The following is a 25,194-nucleotide window of genomic DNA, read 5'->3' on the forward strand; positions in this document are numbered from 1 at the left end:
TGTTTCCCCTTTTTAAAAAACCATTTTACTTGGACACATATCTATTTTGTGTCTACTGTGCTCCTATGCTCTATGGCTGAAACCAAAGTTTCCTGGTCCTCAAGCTTCTCTTAACCTAGCTGGAATTCACAGATTTTGGACAGATTAGAAACTATAGGACAGACCACACACATTCCCGTAACGCCAGAAGTGGCCACACTGAACGCCGTGAAGCACAGACAAGCCACACTCTGGGCTCTGGAAGTGGCAGTCCTGGCAGAAGTTCCCAGGAGGATGACGTCTGGGGAGGAGCCAGACCTAGGGAAGCACAAGGACACTACAGGAATAAAACGGTCAGATCAGAGCTTTGACCCCGACCTGGTGCCCGGGGTAGTTGCACTGAGTGAGGACAGACCTGGTCTGGGGACCTGGACCATCAGTGCTGGGGTCGTCTTGCTGAGATGTCACGGCCAACAGCATGAAAGGCAGGAACAGGAAAGGTCCTTCCCTGGAAGCCTCTTTGGGCTGATGGCAAGAACAGAGAGTGTAGAAGGAAGGCTTGTCACTCAACCGGGAGCAACAGAGGTTTACTTTCTGTTACACATCTGTGGTCCAGGACTCACCCAGTTGCCATGGTAACACTGTACTGGCTCCCAGCCTCTTGTGAGACTTTCCAGAATCTTCTCCACCTGAACTCTCCTTTCTCACCTCCAGCTCTGTGCCTTAGAAGTAGAATGAACTTACCTCACGACTTAGATATTACAGCTAATTGACCCTAAGTGAAGGTCCAGGTCTGGGCCAGGAGAGGCACAGGGCGTGCTAAGAGAAGGGCAGGCCTGGAAGAGGGGAGAAGCATGCTGGCAAAGCTCTGGGCTCATGGAGCAGCCCCTGACCCTCCCAGGTGCCCAGTGGGGGTTCCATCGGTCAGGTCCCAGTGAGATAAGGCACAGGCTGTAGGTGAGGATCATGGGAGGTAAGTGCTAGGTGACTGCGTGGAGAGCGAGACAGGCCCTCATGGCCACATGCCAACAGGACACTCTGCAGGGCCTGCACCCTGCACCCTGGTGGCCACATGACAGAGAGCTGGAGAGGGGCACAGATGCTTACCGACATCCAGTGTCACCCAGATGGACAGAGAGTGACACATGGGCCCTGCATGGAGCCACTCCACACTTCCCCAGAGCAGCTAACAAGTCCTTCTGTGCTGCTAGAGTGCCTGGAAGACCTGGTGACACCCTTTGTCACAAGGGTGCTTATTCTCTCTCCAACTCCAAAAGACATTCATCAACGCAGGTGAGGAAGCCAGAGACCATGAACTAGAAATAGAAAAACAACTCCCCTTTGATCACAGATAAAAGGCCTTTGTAGGAGTTTTAAATGCAATTCTGTTTCAGAGTCCAGGTGTCTTTGGCCATAGTTTGCAGTCCTGATGGCTGCTGTCCCACAAAGCTTTGCTAAGGGAGGGAAAATACATCTGTTCTCTGTAGCCACATACCTAGCAGAACAGGGACTTGACCCTGGGGCTGTCTAGAGGCAAAACTGTTGTCACAGGAGAAGTCACCAGTGCATTATGCGGTCACCTCCTCTGTTACCAACTTCCAGACCAGCTGGACACCTGACAAATGCAGACTCACACCTGCTTCTCAGTGGTATTGACCAGATCTAAGTCTTAGAGGAAGTTCATGGAGACAGAAAGAAAATGCCCCTTACATTTTATTATTCTGCATTTAGAGCAGAAGAGGGCTGGACAGAAATTCTAGAGAGCCAAGAAATGCTTTCTGCAGAGGCTGGCAGACTCTGGCATGAGCAGTGTGACACTGTCCCATCTCCCTTCTCAGGACACACAAGGATCTACCCCCAATCACCCTTCAGTCTTCTCTTCCCCAAAACAAACACCCCTGCTCCTTGGCCATTGTGGCTGCTCCCCACCTGCCCCCCACTCCTTTCACCCTTAGATTTAAATATAACAAAAACCTCTTTATCATTTGCTTTAAAGAGTTTATCTCATGCTTCCACCAGAATACAACCAATGGAGTCACTTTGATTTCGTATTTGTTCTAAACAAATGCAAAATATTGAGCTAAAAGAGACTATTTCTACTGCTTCCTTTGTAATGCTTATTTTTTCAAATGTGTACTGAGTTCCATGATCTGGCAAGCCCCTTGTTAAGTCTGGGGGTCCAGAGATGAATTTGGAATCTTCCAAAAGTTTTCATACTGATGGGACCATTGACATGTAAATAAACTAGAAAAATTGATTGCAGGAAAATCTTCAGGGTTTTCTACATATGTAACCATGTCAACTACAAACAGATATTTTTACTTTTTTCTTTTCAATTTGAGTAGCCTTATTTCTCTCTCTTATACGAGTTCTCCACTGGGGCCTCCGGTACTGCATTAAATAGGAGTGGCTGGAGTGGGCATCCATGCATGTCAATAATATCTCCAAAAAAAGTGGAAAAAAAAAGAAAGAAGCCCTGGCTGGTGTGGCTCAGTGGATTGAGCGTGGGCCTGTGAACCAAAGGATTGCGGGTTCCATTCCCAGTCAGAGCACACGGCCAGGTTGTGGGCCAGGTCCCCAGACGAGGGTGTGCAAGAGACAGCCGCACTGATGTTTCTTTCTCTTTCTCCCTCCCTCTCTCTCTAAAAATAAATAAATAAACTCTTTACAAAAATAGAGCAATTATTATAAAAGGAAAAGAAAGAAGGAGTGGACCTCCTTGCCTTGTACTGGATTGTAGAGGGAGGACAAGCTTTCAGTTTTTCTCTGATTATGATGCTAGCTGTGGGCTTTTCCTGTATGGCCTTTATTGTGTTGACACAACTCCCTTCTGCACCTATTTTGTTGAGAATTTTATCATAAATGGATTTTGAGTTTTATCGAATGATTTCACTGCCTCTTGAAACGATCACATGGTTTTTATCTTTCATTCTGTTATGTGTTGTATCACATTGATAGGTTCACACGTGTTGAATCAGCTTTGCATCCCAGGAGTAGACCCAACTTGGTCACTGTCACTTTTAATGCGCTATTAAATCCAGTTTGCTTGAATTTTATTGAGAATTTTGCATTTATGTTCAGAAAGATTGACCTATAGTTTTCTTTTTTGTGATGTCTCTGATTTTGGTATCAGAGCGATTCTGGCCTCATTAAATGAGTTTGGAAGTGTTCTCTCATTCTATCTTTTGGAATAATTTTTTAAAAATTAGTATTAATTCTTTGAATATTGACTAGAATTCACTAGTGAAGCCATCTTGTACTGAGCTTTTTGGTTGAGAAATTTTGTTAACATTTTTAAAAATTGAGATAACTGAGAGACTTTTGATTAATGATTCAATCTCTTTATTTGTTATTGTTCCATTCAGGCCTTCAATGTCTTCTTCACTCAGTTTTAATAGGTTGTAAGTTTCTAGGAACTTACTCATTTTTCACCAGATTATCCAATTTGTTGGCATATAGTTGTTCATAATAGTCCCTTATGATCCTTTTTATTTCTAAGGCATACATTGTAATATCTCTGCTTTCATCTATAATTTTATTTATTTGAGTCTCCTGTCTTTTTTCCTCAGTCCAGCTAAGAATTTGTCAATATTATGTTTTCAAGAAAAAAAAAACAACTCTTGTTGATTCTTTTTTTTCTACTCTCTATTTGATTTATTTCTGCTCTAATCTTACTTCCTTCTTTCTGGTAACTTTGGACTTAGTTTGTTCTTTTTCTAGTTCCTTGAGGGGTAGAGTTAGGTTACATATTTGAGATCTTTTTTGATGCTGACATTTATTGCCATAAACTTCCCACTTATTGGTAGATTGTCCCTGGTGTGCACTATGTTGCCAGCATTTTTTGGATGTTGAGTTCTGAGCACATTTAAGGTAGGCTAGGCTAAGCTATGAAGTTTGATAGGTTAGGTGTACTAAATGCAGTTTTGACATATAGTATTTTCAATTTACAATGGGTTTATCAGGACATAACCCTGCTATAAGTCAAGGAGCATCTGATTACTGTGTCTCTATGCATACCACTTTATGTCAAACCTATTTTTAGGATATTTGGCTTCTTGAATCTGTTTGCCTATTTCATTCCCCAGATTTGGGATATTTTTTGTCATTATGTGTTTAAATACGCTTTCTGCCCCATTTTCCTTCTCTGCTTCTCCTGGACTCTCCCAATGCACACATTGCTCCATTAACAGTGTTCCATAAATAGCAGACTTTCTTCACTCTTACTCATTCTTTTTTCTTTTTCTCCTCCTCTGACTGGATAATTTCCAATGACTTTTCTGAGTTCACAGATTCTTTCTTATTCTTGATTAGGTCTGTTCTTGAAGCTCTCTATTACATTCATTGTATTCTTCAGCTCCAGAAGGTTTGTTTGGTTCTTTTTTATGATTTCTATCTCTTTGTTAAACCCCTCTTTTGTTCATGTCTTGTTTCCCTTTTTTTCTCATTATTTTTAAAAGATTTTATTTATTTATTTTTAGAAAGAGGGTAAGGGAGAAAAAAGAGAGGGAAAGAAACATCAATGTGTGGTTGCCTCTCACATGCCCCCTGCTGGGGACCTGGCCCACAACCTAGGCACATGCCCTACCTGCGAATTGAACTGGCAACCCTTTGGTTCACAGGCCCATGCTCAATCCACTGAGCCACCCCAGCCAGGACTATTATTGTTGTTCAATTACAGTTGTTTCCATTTTCCCCACAATACTCTCTGCAACCCAACCCACCCCCACCTCCCACCTTCAATCCTCCCCCACCATTGTCTTTGTCCACATGTCCTTTATCCATGCTCCTTGATGACCCTTCCCCTTCTTTACCCCATTGTGCCCCTCCCCCGACTCCTCTGATCACTGTCAATTTGTTCTTTATTTCCATGTCTCTAGTTCTATTTTGCTCACTTGTTTGGTTTATTGGTTAGGTTCCACTTATAGGTGAGATTGTATAGCATTTGTCTTTCATCACCTGGCTTACTTCATTTAGCATAATGCTCTCCAGTTCCATCCATGCTGTCATGACGAGGAGGAGTTCCATCTTTCTTTCTGCTGAGTAGTATTCCATTGTATAAATATACCACAGTTTTTTTATCTACTCATTGATGGACACTTAGGCTGTTTTCAGCATTGGGGTGCATAGGCTCTTTTGAATTGGAGTTTCAGGATTATTAGGGTACAATCCCAGCAGTGGAATTGCTGGATCAAAAGGCAGTCCCATTTTTTTTGTTTTTTAGGAAATTCCATACTGTTTTCCACAGTGGCTGCACCAGTCTGCATTCCCACCAGCAGTGTACTAGGGTTACCTTTTCTCCATAGCCTAGCCAGCACTTGTTTGCTGGTTTATTTATGATGGCCATTCTGACCAATGTGAAGTGGTATCCCACTGTGGTTTTAATTTGCATCTCTTTGATGGCTAGTGATGCTGAACATCCTTTCATATGTCTCTGGGCCCTCTGTCTGTCCTCTTTGGAGAAGTATGTATTAAGGTCCTTTGCCCATTTTTTAATTGGGTGGTTTGTCTTCCTGGAGTGGAGTCATGTGAGTTCTTTATATATTTTGGACATCAAACCCTTGTCAGAGGTATCACTGGCAAATGTATTTTCCCATATCATTGGTCCCCCTTTCATTTTGCTGATATTTTCTTTAGCCATGCAAAAGGTTTTAAATTTGATTAGATCTTATTTGTTTATTTTTTCCTTAAGTCCCTTGCTCTAAGGGACATATCAGTGAAAATATTGCAGCATGGAATATCTGAGATTTTCCTGCCTATGTTCTCCTCTAGGACTTTTATGGTGCCATGACTTATATTTAACTATTTTATCCATCTTGACTTTATTTTTATGTATGGTATAAGTTGGTGGTTGAGTTTCATTTTTTTGCATAGAGATGTCTAGTTCTCCCAACATCATTTGTTGAGGAGGCTATTTTTACTCCATTTTATGCTTCTGCTCCCTTTGTTGAATATTAATTAACCATAAAGACATAAGTTTATCTCTGGGCTCGCTATTCTGTTCCATTGATCTACTCTCTGTTCTTATTCCAGTACCAGACTTTTTTTTTATTACAGTGGGCTTGTGATATATTTTGATATTAGGAATTGTGATCCCTCCTACTTTGTTCTTCTTTCTCATAATTTCTCAGGCTATCTGGGGTCATTTATGGTTCCATATAAATTTTTGAAATGTTTGTTCTCTATCTATGAAATATGTCATTGGTACTCTAATAGGAATTTCATTGAATCTATAAATTGCTTTGGGTAGTATGGACATTTTGATGATGTTAATTCTTTTAGTCCATGAATATGGTATATGCTTCCACATATTTGTGTCTTCCTTCATTCCTTTCTTCAGTGTTGTGTAGTTCCTGAGTATAGATATTTTACCTCATTGGTTTATTCCTAGGTATTTTATTTTTCTTGTTGCTATAGCAGATGAGATTTCATTTTCTATCTGTGTTCTCTTGTAGCTCAATGAGCTTCCTTAAAACAATTATTTTGAATTATTTGTCAGGAAATTCATGGTTCCTGATTTCTTTAGGGTTTTTTACTAGAAATTTATTGTGTTACTTTAGTAGTGTCATGTTTCTCTGACTTTATGTGTCCCTTGGAGCCTTGAATTGATATCTGTGCATTTGAAAGAAGAGTCATCTCTTCCAGACTTTAAGGACTGTCTGGAGTAGCAAAAGGACTTTGTATGACAGTGGGTACAAGGGTGCCAGCTGGGTGGCATGTGCTGTGGTGCCAGATTTGGCACAAGTTCCAGGGTTTGTGACAGCACTGGGTCCATGTCACGTGTGTGCACAGCAGTGAGAGTGCAGGACATGGGGAGACAATGTCTTTCTCATTTGTGAAAGTTCAGCTGAAGGAACAGGCATTTTTTGGCCATCTCTCTGCTGTTTGTTGAGTACAGGTAAACAGAGCTGGAATGAATTGCTCTGGTGTCGGGACTCTTCATGAGCTTGGGAAAACACTCAGTCATGGCCTGGCCCTGACTGAGCCTCAGATGCATTGTCTGAAATTATTTAGCAATTCTTGTCTACTTTGTTTCTCCTCTCCAGAGCCTATTTTCAGAATAAAGAAAGCAGATTGAGGGCCAAAGTCATGAGACAAAGGGGTCTGAGAGTTTATTCTTTATGGCACTTGGAACTGAGCATGATGTGGACTTCAATGGCAATGCTGCAAAACATGCATTAGCATCTTTATTATTCAAGCAATAACTTAAAAGTTTTCCTTAAATTTAACAAAAGCCAGGAAAGTAAATATTTCAGCTTTTATGAAGCAACTGGTTTTTCTATTGGGAATGTTTTTCTCTTCATGCATTGAAATGGTTCTTCTTGTTTATGTCTTTTTAAATCCAGATGAATTCAAACAACCATGAATCAAACCCAAACAAAGGACCTCATCTGTTAGCATCCTCATATTAGCACACTAATGAGAATTTAAAGATTCTAATTAAACCCAGATGCAAAATATCTTTCTGAGTACATCAGAAACACCAGTTTAAAAACAGAAATATTACATTTTTCTAATGTTGTTTGAGTTTGTTTTCTACATTTTTATTATATTCTGACTTGAAGTTGATTGTTAAAGCAGTAACTACTGCTCACATATATAACAGATTTGTAGATGTCTTAACAATTTAGGTAACTGAATAACTATAAATTTATTTAATCAGTAGGTAGGTATACAGGTATCTCTGCACATAATTCTCAACTCTCAACTATTCAAAGCACTTCTGACACTGTGGACAATAGCCCAAATGTTAAACTAGAATTCAAACACCTGGATTTGGATTCTAACCCTACTACCAAAGGGTTGAGTCAGCTGTAACAAGCCAGCTTATCTCTCTCAGCTGTGGTTGCCTCATCACAAATGCTCATCCCTCTGGCCCCTGGTTCCAGGGTGAGCTGCAGTTATTGATTCATTCCTTTCCCTCCTGCCAGCAGAAAGGGGCCCCCACCTGCACTGCTCATAGTAACCCAACCACTGGAGCCCCTTTGGCTCTCTAGTCACAATCTGCTAGAGGTGATCATAGGCTGGACAGTGGCTGGGCTAGTCACAAAATAAATAGGAAAGAGCAGAGGATGTAAGCCTTTTTTTCAGACATGGGGGGAAAAGAAAAAGAAGAAGGTCATTACCCGATATTACTAAGCCTGTGTCACCAACGGAGCATGACCCATTCACACAGCTGTGCCCCCCTTTATTCTTTATTTTTAAAAATTTAATTTTTTCTGGTTTTTTAAATGTAATGAATCATGTAGAATTTTAAAATGCCAACAACACAACATTTAAAAATACCTTCATATCTCTAAATTTGGATATTATGAATGTGACCAGCCCCCAGCCCTGCCCATTGAAATCCATCCCATCGTACATATTGAAGGACCTTTTTGGCCACAGTCAAAGAATTATCTTGTTCAGCAAATGACCCACAGTTTAGAGCTCAGTCCTAGAACAGCAAAAGTAGACCCTCACTGTCCTGCTCCCAGATTTGCTAGGCAGGTTTCACCATATTCAGAGGTAGGAGTGAGGACAGTGGTCTTCTTCCCAAGGGCTGAATTTTCACTCCCACTCTCGAGTGCCATAAAGGATAAACTCTCAGACCCCTTTATCTCATGACTTTGGCCCTCAATCTGCTTTCTTTATCCTGAATATAGGCCCTGGAGAGGAGAAACAAAGTAGACAAAAATTGCTAAATAATTTCAGACAATGCATCTGAGGTACTGACTCAAAGTGTTTTCCCAAGCTCATGAAGAGACCCGACACCAGAGCAATTCATTCCAGCTCTGTTTACCTGTACTCAACAAACAGCAGAGAGATGGCCAAAAAATGCCTGTTCCTTCAGCTGAACTTTCACAAATGAAAAAGACATTGTCTCCCCATGTCCTGCACTCTCACTGCTGTGCACACACGTGACACGGACCCAGTGCTGTCACAAACCCTGGAACTTGTGCCAAATCTGGCACCACAGCACATGCCACCCAGCTGGCACCCTTGTACCCACTGTCATACAAAGTCCTTTTGCTACTCCAGACAGTCCTTAAAGTCTGGAAGAGATGACTCTTCTTTCAAATGCACAGATATCAATTCAAGGCTCCAAGGGACACATAAAGTCAGAGAAACATGGCACTACCAAAGCAACACAATAAAATTGGTCTTCCCCTCAACAGAGGGATGCACAGACCAAAGAGAGAGAAGGGGGGCCAGCCATGGAGTTGGGAGAGGAAGCAAGACACCGGGCACTAGGAGGACTGGTGGACTGGGAGAAGGTGAGAAGGAGGGCCAGTATTTCACCACATGTGCATCTCATAGCTCTTGCAAGAAGTCAATCCCTCCAGTTTTCTGACCTCAGGAGGTGTGGGTGGAGCAACTGGCCTGCCTGTCATGATCGCCCTGGTCATCCCAGCTCAGCCACCCCTGCGCGCGCCTGACCTTTGTCCCTTCACTGCTTTTGCAGACAGAGCCCCTCCTCTCCTAGCACTCTGTCCTTCAGATTTTCTCCAGGTTTTAGACAATATGAAAGAAAAAACAATGATACTTGTTAAAATGCTTCAAGGAGGACTTGATTCAAGGGGAGGACAGTGGTGATAGGTGAAGGAACTTCTGCAGTGAAATTTTCAGGACAAGAGAGACTGAACTCAACTCTGAGTACGGGTGAGAAGTGGGAATTTACAGGCAAGGAAGAGGTGGGAGTTGGTGGATAAGAACTCACTAAGAGGAAACATCAGGGGTATGGGAGAGGGGGAGTTCTGGCTAAACCAACCTCCCAGGATCCCTGCTTAAGACAAGCCAGGTGATCAGCCGCCACCTGGAGGTGGTGAGGCTTGAGGAGTGTGATCAGGTATCAAGGGAGGGGGCTGGACTCTTACTAAAATTGGATGATGCGGAGAAAAACACAAAAAGCCCAAAAGATAGGCCTGGCTGAGAACAGCTCAAGGGAGGCTGAGTAGAGTTTGGTCAATTAGAGAATCATTGTCACAGTAGGTTTCAAACTTCATTGTGCCTTGTAATCACCTGAGGAGCTTGCAGGAGTTGCTAACGCAAGCTGCACTGCCCAAAATCCTGATTCAGGGGATCTGAGAACAGGCCTGTGGACCCAAGGATAGTCCACTGGTGGCCATGACCAGTCAGCTGCCTCCCCTGGAAGTCCTTCTCCAATCACCAAGCATCATTTGCTCCCTGAACTGTTACAGTTAAGGCAGTCATAAAACCCACACTTGTGCAAGAGACAGAATTTCACATTTCCTACGTGTCATCTCTACAACTACAGTTATGTTCATCAGGTGACAGTGTTCCCTGTGGTCGGAGAACACGTTGTTCCTGGAGCGACGCCACCCTCCTCCACTGCAGCATCTCTCTCTTGAGGCCTCCCAGTGGTTTAGCATGTGCCCCGGGGTCTACCAGACCCGTGCGCCCTGATGGGAAAGTTTACTTCTCCCACCTCCGCTTGTTCCTCTGTAAAACCAGTTGTAAGCAGTCCTTCCTCCCAGGGTGACGGTGCAGATTAAGGAAACGAGAGGCACTAGGCATCTAGCACCTGGGGAGCAGTTAGCCCTTGAGAAACACTGGTCACCATCTATCACGCAGTGTTCTATACTTTTTGTTTTCTGTTATAGGCTTTTTTATTCGGAGGACCTTGTCTTTTCATCTCTGTATTTCATTCGTGTCTTGCTCAATCAATTGTGACTGATTCTTTTCCCCAGGGGATGGGTATTGTGGTGGAACAAAGTGGAAATGCGTGAGAAACAGCCTCCACTCTGGCTTCTCCCCTGACCACTGTGGACACAGCGAGCTTTCCCAGTAAAGGCTCTGACAGCACCTGCCCAACACTGTACCGACTTCCCTGTAAGGGCTTCCAAAACTGTGCGCGAACCCCCAAAGGCAAATGCACACTGTTCCGCACGCTCTGTGTGTGTGCTGACGTTGCAGCTGCCAAGGTGAAAGAGACGAATGTTCATCCTCAGGCATGAGGAGGGTGATGTTCATGTCCAGTCACAGAACAATGTGGTTAGAGGGTGAAATCAGAGAGGACAGAGCCCAAAGTCAGAAAACCGTGAACAACAGGGGTGAGCATGGACACGAGCATCACTTACTTGAAGTTCAAATACACCATTGCCAAAGATACTGTCTTTCAAATTAGAAAAGTAATAACAAATTTAAAGGTGATAAAAGATCAAGCAAATAGTTTAACCAACAAGCATTTTCTCACCCCAAATTGATGTTTTCATTAAAAATATGATGTGAGGCAGTGGACATGGATGTGATTTCTCTTTAAGATCTCAGATATCCCCAGTTTCTCTGCCTGGGAGTATGGATTAAAACTCACAAATGCGGCTTTCTGAGTTCCTCACTCTGGGTTCTTTTAACGCACACTGCACTGGGACAGTGGCCATGAGGCTGAGGTCAGCGTTGGTGGGCAGGAGGGTGGGGACACCAAGGAGAGCACTGGCATTGCAGAAACAGCTGCCCTACACACCCTTGAACACAGCACGCACCTGCCTAATCGTATCAATGCTTATTTTCTAAACAGCTCACTACTGAAAAAACGTTCATTTCACTAATGATATAGAGAAGTGAGAAGTATTTCTATGTTGTTTCTCAGAAACTTTGTGTTTGCACAAGTCTAGACAATAATAATGGCAACGGTTAACACTTGAGTACCCCATACTGAGTATGCAGGGCTGGGAACCGTATTAAGCATCATATGCCCACTATCTCATGTCAGTTGTAATGATCTTGTGATGTAAGCATTACTCCTGCTTTAGGGATGAGGAAACTGAGGCCTAGATAACACTCATTGCACTGCTGTCAAATATTTGAATCCGGAATTTGAATCTGGATCAGCATGGCCTCAGAGTGTCATGCTGTCCACTGAGTAGCCCCTCATGGTCTTAACTCCATGTTGGCACTTTTGCTGTGTAACAAACCACACCAAAATGTAGTGGCTTTACACAGCACATTATTCATTTTGCTCACGTGCCTGCCATTTGTGCAAGCTCAGTGGGATGGCACCACTCTGCTCCACATGGCATTGGACAGGCAGTGCAGCAGCATGGCGGGGGCCCAGGATACCTCCCCAGAGGCCTCCCCTAGAACAAGGCCCTCCCAATTCTGTCTCCACTTCCTATCCCGTGGTCCCCTGTGGCTGCTTCTGGGGGCACTGCAGGCTCTCCAGCTTTAAAGAGAGTTTCCATTATCAATGGAATGCTGTAGGTCTCTATGCCAAAAATCAGAATCTCTTTTACACCCAAGGAAACTGACGGCTCAGAGACCTTAACTGCCCATTGGTGGTTACACAATTGGGAGAAGGTGGTAGCAGAATTCAAGCCTAGTTTTTCTGATTCCAAGTTTGGGGCTCTCTCCAGAAAACCACGGCTACAGTTAGGAGTTTTCATCTTTCATGCCTTCCTCCAAACCTGTCACTGGACTCTGGGTAATTAGGGATATAGAATAATTGAAGAGTCTGATCATTTGAATTATGAACTTGGACACTGATTTTCACTAGACCCTGAATTTGAAATTAATGAGGCTTTATTGCCATTGCCAGCAGACAAGAATCATAACCAAGACCTAGGGACAGACTTCTCCATGAAAACACTAAGGAATATTGAGATGCAAGTTGGAGAAGAGCATCTCCCATCCCTTGGGATTATTTCCGAGGCCTTGGCTTGCTGGTAGATGGATGACAATTCCAGCAGCATTTTTCCAGCTTTCCCAGTTCTGGTGGGAGAGGCACGAGTGGGCCATGCTTTGTGGAGGACATACTCTAACAAACCTGGCATAGACCTCACTCCAGTGCCACCTGCCGTCCCCAGGCCTTCACCGCAGTGCGCCACCATGCACTCCCACATGCTAAAACGCAAAGTTTGAAGAAAGGATCACAGAAACTGTGCGGCAATGGCCCTGATTCTATCTGGCCCCACCCACATGCAAATCTAACCTTTTTGGTATTCTAGCATTACAAACCCGAAGACAGGATTTCAACAGGAAAATATTTACTGAAGGATTTCTCCTTCATAATCTATTGATTTTAATATCCTTACCATTTTGGCTGAATGTCAATTTTACCCTGAGGACTGCCATTGCAAATTTGAACACATTTTATTTATTTATAGCATTCAAAATATTAGTGTTGGAAATGAGTAAAGCCTGGGCCATTCAGTGTGGCTACATGAAGTTTATTTTTTCTATTTGAATAGTGTTGGTAATTTGCCATGGTAATTGAGGCCAACAGGCAGTGTGTGAGCCGCACGCAGAAGCTAAAGTAGCATTTTGGTTCAGTTTTTCCGCTAAGTACAATAATACACAGCTCATTAAAGACAGGGCCACCGTCCCCACTTAACCTTTGGAACCAGAAGCACCTGATTATCCCCATCATTTCACAGAAGCCAAATCCTGTCTCCTCTGATCAGTTCCATTCCAAACATCACGCCAAGCTGTGCATGAGCAGCGTCCGCACTGTGGCCCCGGGCGGAGGCTCATCCGGGCTCTCTGCAGGCACTTGGGCGTTGCTGCGGACTCTGCAGACTCCCATCTCCAATCCCAACCCCCTCCTCTGTGCCTGCCCTGAGAGGAGCTCCATGAGGCTTCCAGGAGGAGGAGCCTTCAGTGGGATCCCGTTTCCCTGGTGCAAATGCTTGAGGAGCCCAGAACTGATATGGGAAAGACACAAACCCTTTGCTGATACCCAGGGACCCTTGCAGGAGTGTCCAACCTCTTGGCATCTCTGCACCACACTAGAAGAAGAGTTGTCTTGGGCCACACATTAAATACATTGCAGCACACAATCACAAAAGAAATCTCATCATGTTTTAAGGAAATTTACAGTTTTGTGTTGGGCCGCATTCACAGCCATCCTGGGCTGCATGCGGCCCGCAGGCCACAGGTTGAACAGCCCTGCTTTAGAGACATTTTCTAAGTTACTAAATCGCCAACAATAATGAGGACAGCTAACCCTCTCTCCTTTTCATATTTAACAAAGAATTTATGTTTCAAATGACTCAGCAGCTCATTATTCAGGATTGGGGAAGTACGTCGTCAGAGCCTTTCTGTACTGCAAAGCTGGCCTCTCACTTGTCCCTGGGTCTGGCCTCTCCTGCCCACTGCAGGGAGCAGGGCATCTGGTTGGCTCTGAGCTGTGGGCAGGGCCCTCCGCTTACTTCCTGTGCTGACGAGTCCCTGGTTGCTTAACAGCACTGAGCTTGAGGAGGCAGGTGAACTAGAATCAAGTTCCTCTGCTCTCTCGAGTGGCCTTTTCAGCTTAAGTTCTCATGACTGCTCCGCATGAATCCTTTACTCAGGCCATATTGAACTGCTCTAGGCCCCACCCGGAAATAGAGTGTTCAACCTCTGAACTTCTTCAGGCCACAACTTCCCAAGACGTTCCTGCTTTTCTAATCTTTGCCCATACAGATTATGAGAGGTGTTCAGGCCCAGGACTAGCCTGTCTCCTCCTCCAGGGAGCCCTCCCTGACTGCCCCAGCCCAAGCCTCTGCCCATGTGTGACTTCTCCTTCCTGTGTATATCTATACAATTCCACCCTGGCCATGTGGAGGACACGTATCATAGGCTGTCTACTCTGTAATCAGTTCACATGATTGTAACGAAATAGAGCTATGAGATCCCCTGCTTTATGTAAGGGTTAACTGCAAGAACGCACAAAGCATTTAGAATGCCTCTGACAAGTAGTGACGTTGCAATAACATTGGTTATAATTACTTATTACCAATGGAGTCAATAAAAGTATTGACCCCTTGTCCACAACGAGGGGAACTACAGTATGTTGCATATTTATGGCATATGAAGGAGAGAGGAAAACAACTTCTCTCGGTTGCACCAAAAAGGACACAAAGTATAAGTGTCTGGGGGTAGGAAGAAACACATGATCACCATGGAAACCATTAGAGGGTCTAGAAGTGGAGCTTTGCAGAGAAAGGGGGTTACTTGTCTACCGTCTATGATGTCCAGCGGACAGAGACAGGAAATGCCTATCAGTAGGCACCATGGTCACTGCCACCAGGCCTGGACCAGGCCCCAAGCAAAAGGCTGTTATGTGAGGATGTGTGCACTGCTCACGACCTACGGTCTCTGTGCTTACCATCGGGGGAAACTTTGCACATTAATTTAGAAAGCAACAATACAGTATAGCTTGGCCCACATGCCCAAAAATTACCCTCTAAGTTGAGTAGTTTGCACATATCCATCTGCGAGACTGGATGAACTTTTCACAGCCCTAAGACAGACCCTAGGATTTGCGTTCATAAAAATCATCGGAGGCGCAAGCTTGCTTTCAGCACTGTCACTGCATCTACCGTGAACCAAGTGCCAGGTGGGGATGAAAACCAGATTATTTCAGGGTCTGATTAGTTGGGTTTGCAGTAACCCAACTAGAGTGTATATATTAAATCCCAAGTGATTAAAACATTTAAAAAATCCCCAGTGTTAAATCAGTAAGGGTATGTCTCGGAACGTGAATTCCAAGTCTGGCTTTTAACTCCCGGAGTCATCAATGACCATATCATTTACATACACAAACCTGCAGCTGCAGTCATGCATGACATTCAATTAAAAACCAGTCGCTTAGCCGGCCTGTGTCAAAGGAGATGCAGGCCTAGGAGAGGCAGGTGCACAGCAATTTCCCTGAGGAAATAGCAGGACACAGAGCAGAAACCTTGAAGGCTGGGTTTCTCTGGATGTTTCCAAACCCAAAATACTTCTAATTCCTCAGAGACTCCCTGAGCCCCTGTAACAGATGTTCTGTCATCTACTGGAAGTGATTTGTCATCACGATTTTTCTTCCTTTGACTTTTAAAACCAGGAAAACTAAGGGTGATGGTTCGGTACATAAACCTCCCATTAATTCTCCCTCAAAAAACCGCAAGGAAGACTTTCTGATGCAGTCCTAGGGAGTACTGCTGGTTAAAGTATCTAAGAGAGAAATTTATCCCGCTAATTAAATATCTCTCTACGTTTTAAAGTAGGAGCAGTTAAAGAGATCATTGCTTTTTGCTTTTTATATTCACCTTTATAAAATGTTAATTGAGAAACATGCTTAACATAAATGTCAAGGACCCCTTAAAAAATGAATAAAGAGAAGAGGCTACAAGAGAAGAGATGTTTAATGAAAGGTCCCTATGGAACATGCCTTGTTCAGAGGGGAGAGAAGCCAGCCACCCAGATGCTGAGTACCCAGCCCACCCTGTGGACCCGGGTCTGGAACGGGGTACCTGGGAAAGCATGTGAGGCTCTGGGGTGACATCTCTGCACCACTCAGAGCTGCCTCTGCAGCCTAGCCAAGCCATCTCTCCTTACCACCAGCCACTGCTCAGGGGCTTTTCATGGCGCAAGCCTTGCAGGGATTTAGAGAGATGCTCAGGATGAATCCAGGAGTCGGGAGTCACTCATCTCTCCATCTGTGGAACATCAACTGGCACAAAGGCAAGTCAGCATGTGGTGCCTTATCTATACTTCCTATTGTATATCTTAATCTACCAACCACAAACAAACAAAAACTAAACCATCCTTAGGTAAAACCCTGATAATGGCTATTTACGTATGAAGAATACTTTTAACAGGCAATGGAACTGTGCAGAGAAGCTGACCCATGATTTCCAGGGGCCCTTACCCCAGGCCCTCACGCAGGGAACTTCCCCCAATCCCGAAGATCTCTAAATGGCACACAGGTCAGCTGGTCACCTGGGTCCATCTCACCTGTTGGATTAGCTCTAAATCAGCTGGTCATCTGGATCTACTACACCCGTCAGATTGATTGTGGGTATATGCAGAACATTTGCTATTCATAATAAAATACAAGGCTTTGGGCACTCTTTGCTTTTCCTTAATTGATTGTCGGGTTTTATTTGCCTATTTATAATAGTTTCCTCTTCTTCCTATTACTCAGAGTAAATAATGCTGTTGCTGTAACCTGCGACCTCAAAAAGCAGTGAGTTAACATGAGTAACAGCATCCAGTTGTCAGCGGGTGGGAAACTCCTGGCCCTGGCCCCTCCGTGCAGAGGTCCATTCCTGAGGTCTCCGGTGGGGGGGGGGTCCTCTACCAGGGCCTCTATTCTTTTTTAAAGGGTCCTCAACATTTATATTCAGCATACTTTTCTGCATCCAGCCTGGGTGAGGAAAGAAAGAAGTGAGGGCTTGAGGGGGGAAGAGTAAACACACAGAGAAAAGGGTGCGCTTGACCCTTAGTGCGAAGCATCTTATCAGAAAGGATGTGTGTTTGTGTGATATCCTGTTTCCTGTGTGTTATGGGTTGAATGTTTGTGTTCCCCAACATTCATGTTGACTTTCCAATGCCCAGAGTGGCTGTATGTAGAGATGAGCCTCTAAGGAGGTGATTCAGTTAAATGAGGCCCTGAGTGTGGGACCCTCAGATGAACAGTGTTAGTGTCAGAAAAAAATTACTGAGAATAACTGGTGAAGAGAAAATAACCCATTTTTTTCCTGAAATTGTTACCCCTTCACCAGCCATTTGTGTGTCTCTTAGGCCATCCCTGAGGACATCACCACACCAGCGGCTTCCCTGTCAGGATGATGGGACTGTGTGTGCACAGCGCTGGTTGCATCTCCACGTGATGGAGAGTGGCCTCTGGGTTTCCAAATGAAACGGGGTTTTTGTGTGTTTTCTAGTCCTAGTGCCTTGGGGAGTCCTGTTCTGAGGGCCCTACGGGGCAGGCAGACACAGAGTGAGAAGCTATTTCCCATACTGGCAGTCTCATCGCCCCTGGAACGCTCAAGAACCTCCTTTTAAACAAAAGGAAAAGGACACTTGGAGGCATGTTGAGAGCGGCTCCTTGTGCCCATGGAGCATGGGAAGCAGACACCCGGCACCGTGAGAGGTGACTGGAGGCACAAAGGACAAATTTGGCCCCTGAGGCGCTTAAAACTTGGGGAGGGAGGTGAACACACAGGAAGCTGCTGGAATCTGACTCTGGAGAGCAGCTGCCAGGATATGTGGCCACCCCATGGGGGGAGGTAGCACTGTTATTGGGGTCCCTGTGTTCACACCAATAGGACAGTGGCTGGATGACCCCAGTCAGCAGTGTGCCATGACACCTACCAGACAGGAAACTCCACTCACCTTATAACCTGAGAAATGCATGTCTTCCCTTCAAGGCCATCTCAGATGTCACCATCTATGAGGCCTTTCTGGACCCCTGGAGTGGATGGTGCCCTTGGCCCTTGCCCAGGCAGGGACCTTCTTCCCCACGACGTGGCTGCAGGGGTGCATGTGCTGGGTCTCACCACCGGTCCTTTGAGAGCAGTGCTCAGAGCTCCTGCTCCAAACGCAGATGCTCCCGAGGCCGCCTGGCTCTCAGATCCTGGGCAGCCTGACCACTCCAGCCCACTCCCAGCTGATTCCTCTCTCAGAAGCCCGTGTCTTGGGGCTCTCCTTTCCTCACTCCCTTCACTGGCCTCCCAACCTCAAGAATGATTTACTATTCTGCCAGGGGCCCATCTTTACAATGGGAAAAATAAGGTCCACGCCTCATAGTGGGGGCTCCTAGGGCACCACTAACCCTCCGCCCAGTGTGCACACCTGGTACACATTCAATCAATGGCAATGGTTATGACCATTGATGCCATGTCCAATGACTGTGTCCTAAGAAGAGACAGCAGAGTGGAACCACACAGAGTGGAGGCCACATGAAGACGGAGGCGGAGATGGGAGGGATGCAGACACAAGCCAAGGGATGCTTGGAGCCCCAAAGGCTGGAAGAGGCAGGAAAGACCTTAAGCTTTGGAGGGAGTAACACCTTTACTGTGGACCTGTGGCCTCCAAACTCTCTGAGAACAAGTTCCTGTTGCTCTTAGCTGCCCAGTTTATGGTCATTTGTCCCAGCAGCCCCAAGACACTCACACACAGGGACATGTGCACGCCCTCTATGGACCTCAGTTTCCAGATCACAAAAGGATGGGACAGCCTCCAGGATTTATCTCTAAAACCCTGTGACTCTGTGACTCTGTGACTCACTCCCACACCAAGGTGAGGCATCTCTCCAAACTGCCTGGGTTCCTTTGGAGCCAACCCAGGAACAATGTCCAAGACACACATCCCACGCACAGCAGTCCCCACACAGCCAGTGCTGCCTTTCCAGCCAGCCAGGCCTGGACAGTCAAGTTCAAGAGGTGATAGGGCATCACACTTCTCAGGGAAGCCCAATCTGCGTGGCGCCTGCCACCCATGGGTTTCCGGAACAGCCGCAGTAGCACATGGAAAGGTCCGGATCCCCACAGGTGCTGGGAAGAGGGGCACTGGCCCAGCTCCCCTACTCTCTGTCTGAGAAGCAGGAGTGAAAAAGCCTCGTGCTGCTTCTGTGGCAGCTTTCCGATTTCTAGGAGGCAAGCCTATTTTCACATGAACATGGAATTTTTTATTATCCACCCCTCATAACTTTATTTACCTGAAACCTGTTCTTATCTATAGTACAATATCCAAACTTACCTAGTGGGACAATGAAAACCCATTCCAACAGAAAATGACTTGTTTGCCCACCTTCTGAATAAGTGGATATTATGATTGGCTGCATAAAGATGTGGTCAGTGCCTGCAGCAAATGGGAAATAATAGTGGTGATGGTGACAGTAACAATATTGATAGAAGAAGGAAAATAGGTAACATTGTCTCTGAGCACTCGCGACCAGACCAGAGGCACCATGCTAAGCACTTAAAATGCATCAATGCATTTAATGTTCACAAAAGCGCCATTAGATGGAAATTAAGATGATTACCTTACAAATTAGGAAACCAGGCCCAAGCTGATGCTACCAGGTTTCTCTGAGTTCAAGGCCTATGAAGTTCACTACCGACCAGCCTCTCACAAAAAGTAGCCATGGGCCATGTGCCAAAGTGCAACTTGTGAGCCATGGACCAAGCGGAACAGAGGAAGAGAGATGGCAAAGCCACATGCCCTGGGTGACACCAGCCATGTTCTTTCACGTGTGCTGCTTTAACAGACATAGGAAGTCACTTTAGGGTAACCTCACAATCAGGGTTACATGAGGTCAGGGTGGATGTGTCTGTCTCTATGTGTGCAGACCCTGTGTAATGTGGATGCACTTTCTGAATGTATGTGTGCAGGTGTGTACTGTGCTGTATGTGTGCATGTGTGTACACCTCTGTGCATGCATCAGTGAATTAACTCCATGTGCATGGGTGTGTGTGTACATGTGCTTGTGTGTGGAAACATGAAGGGAGGAGGTTGTGAACGAGATGTAGGGAGCGGTTCAGTCAGGAGAGTCCCCAAGATGACTGGGGTATTTAGAAACTGGGTCTGCAAAACTAAGCAGCAAGCGAGAACCAATTGTCCCATCAAGTATACAGTCTCTCGGACTCCCCTCAGAACACAGCGGAGCTTTTCCCTCTGAGAGGCAGGGAGAGGAAGGACATGGACACAGAGCATTTTCCTGCAGAGGTTCTGCTCAGGCACAGGCAGGCTCCTGCCCAGGAGCCAAGCTGGGGGTTAATGCCTCAGAATCAGGGCCTCCAGTAGATCAAGTACAGTAGTTGATGCTTTCCTGAGGCCAGGGTTCATGGGACAGTGCCTGCGGTGGCGGAGCACTGTGTGACAGGGTGATCTCTGGACTCCACCCATGGGGACATGGCTTTGAGAGGGGGAGAACATGAGCGTGAACCGCTCAGCGTCAAAGCAGCCTGGTGCTTGTATCTTGCAGGAATTTGCTGACTCTGTGTCCCAGATGGTCACGCAGAAGTTCCGTGAGCTGACGGTGGGCCTGACGTCCGTGCACGCCCGCCACAGAGCGCTGGCAGGGATCGTCATGACCAAAGGTAAAGTCTCATGTCTTTGCTGTGGGATTCTCATCTCAAGGACAGGAAACTAGCATTCCTGATCTTAGGAAACAGGATTCTCCCTCCAATCCAAAGAAGTGAAAAGGAAAACAAAACTAGACATGGAGAGATCAGGGACAAATGTGTGACCAGCAAAAAAAAAAAAAAAAAACCCATAGTGCCAGTTGGTTGTGTAATTACACCTCCTAAAAGCCGTCTCTGCACAGGCTTCTCTTGACTTTCACAAAAGGTAAACCAAGGACCTGGCTGGTCCATCCCTCATTAGGCATTTTCCTCACATCTTTTTGTCAGGAAGAGTGGGCAATGCTGGAGGAACCTGCAAAAGCTTGAATGCAAGGTCAGGTGAGGCCACCTGCTAAGTCACCCAGGCTGGTGGGCAAGGCTTGTTCTCTCCTGTCTTCCTTTCCTTCCCTCAATACACTTCTTCTGTGTGCAGAAGGGCAGCCCAGTACAGAGAATTCAACTCACCTGAGAATTATGAGCCCTTCCTGCTAGGGTTCAGATCCCCTGAAAATCCTGTCACAAGAGACTGAATGCATCCATTCCTGTTGGGACCCACAACGCTCACAGACAGACGTCCATCCTCAGGCACAAATGATAGAACCAAAGGGAGATATTCACACCAATGGTCAAGGTCATGGCCACTTTTATAAGCCAACATGGGAGAAAACAATGGTTGAATTTAAGCAATCAGTACTATAGAGAACATTACTGACCTATTCATAATAACTAACCAACTGATTATTTGAATTCAGCTGTTTTTATTCCCAAAGTTTGGCTTGAGTTGGTAACAACATGCTACAAAATTATTGTAAAAATAACTGACTTGGAGTATTTGAGTTTCATACACACACTCTGCATGTGTAAGAGGAGGCTAAGACTCAGAGAGAACTAGCTACCTGATGTCCAAATATACTTGTGGTAAAAGTTGATTTAAAACCAGATGATTGGCATATTTTCCCATCATTCTCAACCCCAGGGCCTCTCCCACTGCCGTCACATGCAAGGACACTGGAATAGGCAGAGAGCACTCAGGACAGTCTTCACTTCTGCCAGAGAATATGTCGCTTAACCTTTCCATTTTTAGCATCTTTTAAAAAAGGAGCAGAAACGTTTCCTCCCGGTGTAATTTGGTGAGTAAGGTAAAGCACATACGCTGCCTGAAAGGAAAATCACCTTATAAGGGTCATGTTCTCAGTCAAAGGTGATTCCAGGACTTCCCCCAAGATGGAGGCATAGATGGAAACACTGTACCTCCTCGCACAACCAAGTTTAAAGACAACAAAGTTTTTAGTAACAAAAACACAGCCAAAACACAGAAAATTGAACTAGACAGAAGTCCGACAACAACGAACCGTTCAGCTGGACCAGTAAGAGGGGCGGAGCCAGCAGTGGAGCAGGGTAGATCCCCTCCACTGACCCAGATGCACAGGCAGCCATTGGAGGATCCCAGGTGTGGGGTAGCAATGAGCAGACCCAGTGAGGGCGCAAGGTGGCAGGCTGACCATGGTCACACATTTGCGCATGCAGATAAACCAGCAAAGGAGCAAGCAGTGAGACAGACCACACAGGCCCCAGAGGCAGGAAGCAGCAGAGGGGACCACCATCGCCCTTCTTTGACCCCATCCCCACATGCAGCGGCACAACCCAGCAACTGAGTTGCCCCGCCCTGGTGAACACCAAGGGCTCCGCTCCTCATGTGTAACAGGCGTGAACAGACCAAAACATGGCTCAAGAAGAACTCAAAGCCCCAGAGCCCATAGCTCTAAGTGACCAAGAAATAGCCAACCTTTCCAATGCACAGTTCAAAACACTGGTGATCAGGATGCTCACAGAACTGGTTGATTTTAGTCACAAATTAGAGGAACAAATGAAGGCTAAACTAGTTGAAATGAAGGGAAATGCACAGGAAACTAATAGTGATGGAAAGGAAACTGGCACTCAAATCAAGGGAGTGGACCAGAAGAAAGAAAAAAATGACCAAACAGGAAAATATGAACAAACAAGAATTCAAAAAAATGAGGAGAGGCTTAGGAACCTCCAGGACATCTTTAAACATTCTAACATCCAAATTATAGAGGTACCAGAAGGGGAAGAGAAAGAGCAACAAGTGGAAAACTTATTTGAACAAATAATAAAGGAGAAATTCCTCAATCTGGCAAAGGCAATAGACTTCCAGGAAATCCAGGAAGCTCAGAGAGTCCCAAAGAAGGTAGACCCAAGAAGGAACACACCAAGGCACATCATCATTATATTAGCCAAGATTAAAATGAAGGAGAGAATCCTAAAAGCAGCAAGAGATAAGGGACAGTAGCCTACAAAGGAGTTCCCATCAGACTGTCAGCTGATTTCTCAAAAGAAACCTTTCAGGAAAGAAGGGGCTAGAAAGAAGTATTACAAGTCATGAAATCCAAAGACCTACACCCAAGATTGCTCTATCCAGCAAAGCTTTCATTTAGAATGGAAGGGCAGATAAAGTGCTTCTCAGATAAGATCAAATTGGAGGAGTTCATCACCACCAAGACCTTATTATATGAAAAGTTAAAGGGACTTATCTAAGAAAAAGAAGATAAAAAAGATGAACAGTGAAAGGACAGCAAACTCACAGTTATTAACAACCACACCTAAAACAAAAGCAAACTAAGAGGACAGCTAGATCAGGAGCAGAACCATAGAAATGAAGATCACATGGAGGGTTAGCAAATGGGGAGTGGGAGAAGGAGAAGGGGGAAGAAGGTACAGAAAATAAGTAGCATACATGGTAGGTAGAAAATAGATAGGGGGAGGGCAAGAATAGTAGGGGAAATATAGAATCTAAAGAACTTGAGACACGTGGTCATAAACTAAAGGGGGGGAATGGTGGAGGAGGGGTTGTGCAGGGTGGAGGGGAATGAAGGGGGGAATAGAACAACCATAATGGCATAATTAATAAAAATAATATTTTTTAAGAAGGTGATTCCATTTAGTTGACAGCACCCTTGCATTTGGTAGCATGTATCCGCCTGAGCCATGACACTCCCCCTGCTTTCACATACTTGGTGGCATCTGTCTGTTTGTGCAGCACAGGACACAATCCTCTCTGTTAAAACCACACTGCCAATGTGGCCCTTCTCCTGCCCAGTGCCCAGCAGACACTAAAAGGATGCACTTACACATTGGGCACCATTCTGCCTGCATCAGGGTGCCCAGAAAAGACACAGCCCACCTCAGGATGTAACTACCCTGGAAACAGTCAGAGGTAGTAAGGCAAAGAGCAGCTACTTAGATTTTAGTCCCAGCTGCACTGGCACCTAGTGATGTGGCCTCAGACCAGTACACCTCTCTGGGATTGGGGACCACAGTAGTGCCTAATAGGAGGGCCATTTGAAGACTAAATGTGTTCATGTGTACAAGCACTTAGAGAGATGCCTAGTCCATAATAAGTGCCACACAAGTGCAATTATTAGTAGGCAAACTCTTTCATTTGTAACTTGCTTACTGAGTGCTCACCAGCACTAGAGCCTATCTTAGGCTCTGGGAAAATCACAGAGAACAAAATAGATGAAGAACCTGACTGCATGTGTTTTCCGTCCTAGTAGGGAATGGGTCATAAAGAAAACTTTAAATTCAATGTAAAAAGTGTGTGAGAGCTCTGGCCAGTGTGGCTCAGTTGGTTGAAGCATTTGGTTGTGGATTTGATTCCTGGTCAGGACACCTAGGTTGTCCAATACCTACGTTGTGAGTTCTGTCCTCGATCCCCATCCCCTGTCTCAGTGTGTATAATCCCAGGTCTGGATGTGTACAAGAGGCAACCAACTGACCCTTCTCTCTCTCCCTTCCACTCTCCCTTCCTCTTCCTCTAAAAGCAATGAAAAAATGTCCTTGGATGAGGATGAAAAAAATTTAAGTGTGAAAGTTATATGCACAGAGTTGTAGGATCACAAAAACAAAATCTTATAAGCAAATTTTAAAATTTGGAGTGTCATAGATTTTTCTGCCACAGATTCCAGGATAACATAGTTTGAAATGATATTGGCCTGACCCCTGAATATGAATGAAGAAAGAAGGAAGGGGGAAGGGAAAGACACCAAACGGTGTTTCCTCTTTACTGTGCAAAATATTTCTGACCCCAAAAATATATGTCAGTATTATTTGGTGAGTAATTTTTCAATATTTCCCCACTTTGGAGCTGTGTTATCAAGTATCTTTCCACTTTTTTGAGAAAGTCAAAGACTTTCCTTGGAAAACAGAAATGTTTTACAAAGCATTGTGGGGAAAATGGTACTTAAAAGTGCCAGTGAATACACTGCTTTGTGTGCAGACAATGTATCCATATGAACCAAATGTATTACATAAAAGTGAGGTTTTGTAAGGTAAAGATTCACTAATTAGTAATTTATGAATACTGAAGAATGAATTGCTGAAATTC

The 25,194-nt window shown here is 45.0% G+C and overlaps 1 protein-coding gene across 1 annotated transcript in view; it reads left to right on the plus strand.

Annotated features, from left to right (window-relative positions):
- ADARB2 (adenosine deaminase RNA specific B2 (inactive)) overlaps window positions 1–25,194 on the plus strand; it is a 439,845-nt gene that overhangs the window by 361,856 nt on the left and 52,795 nt on the right. The window contains exon 4 of the mRNA XM_037156536.2: window positions 20,651–20,765. Within this exon, the coding sequence (XP_037012431.2) occupies window positions 20,651–20,765 (115 nt within the window). The remainder of the gene's footprint in view (window positions 1–20,650; window positions 20,766–25,194) is intronic.

The sequence above is a fragment of the Artibeus jamaicensis genome, unplaced genomic scaffold, assembly GCF_021234435.1.
Source record: "Artibeus jamaicensis isolate MK-2021 breed Jamaican fruit bat unplaced genomic scaffold, CSHL_Jam_final contig_426, whole genome shotgun sequence".
Classification (NCBI taxonomy): Eukaryota; Metazoa; Chordata; class Mammalia; order Chiroptera; family Phyllostomidae; genus Artibeus; species Artibeus jamaicensis.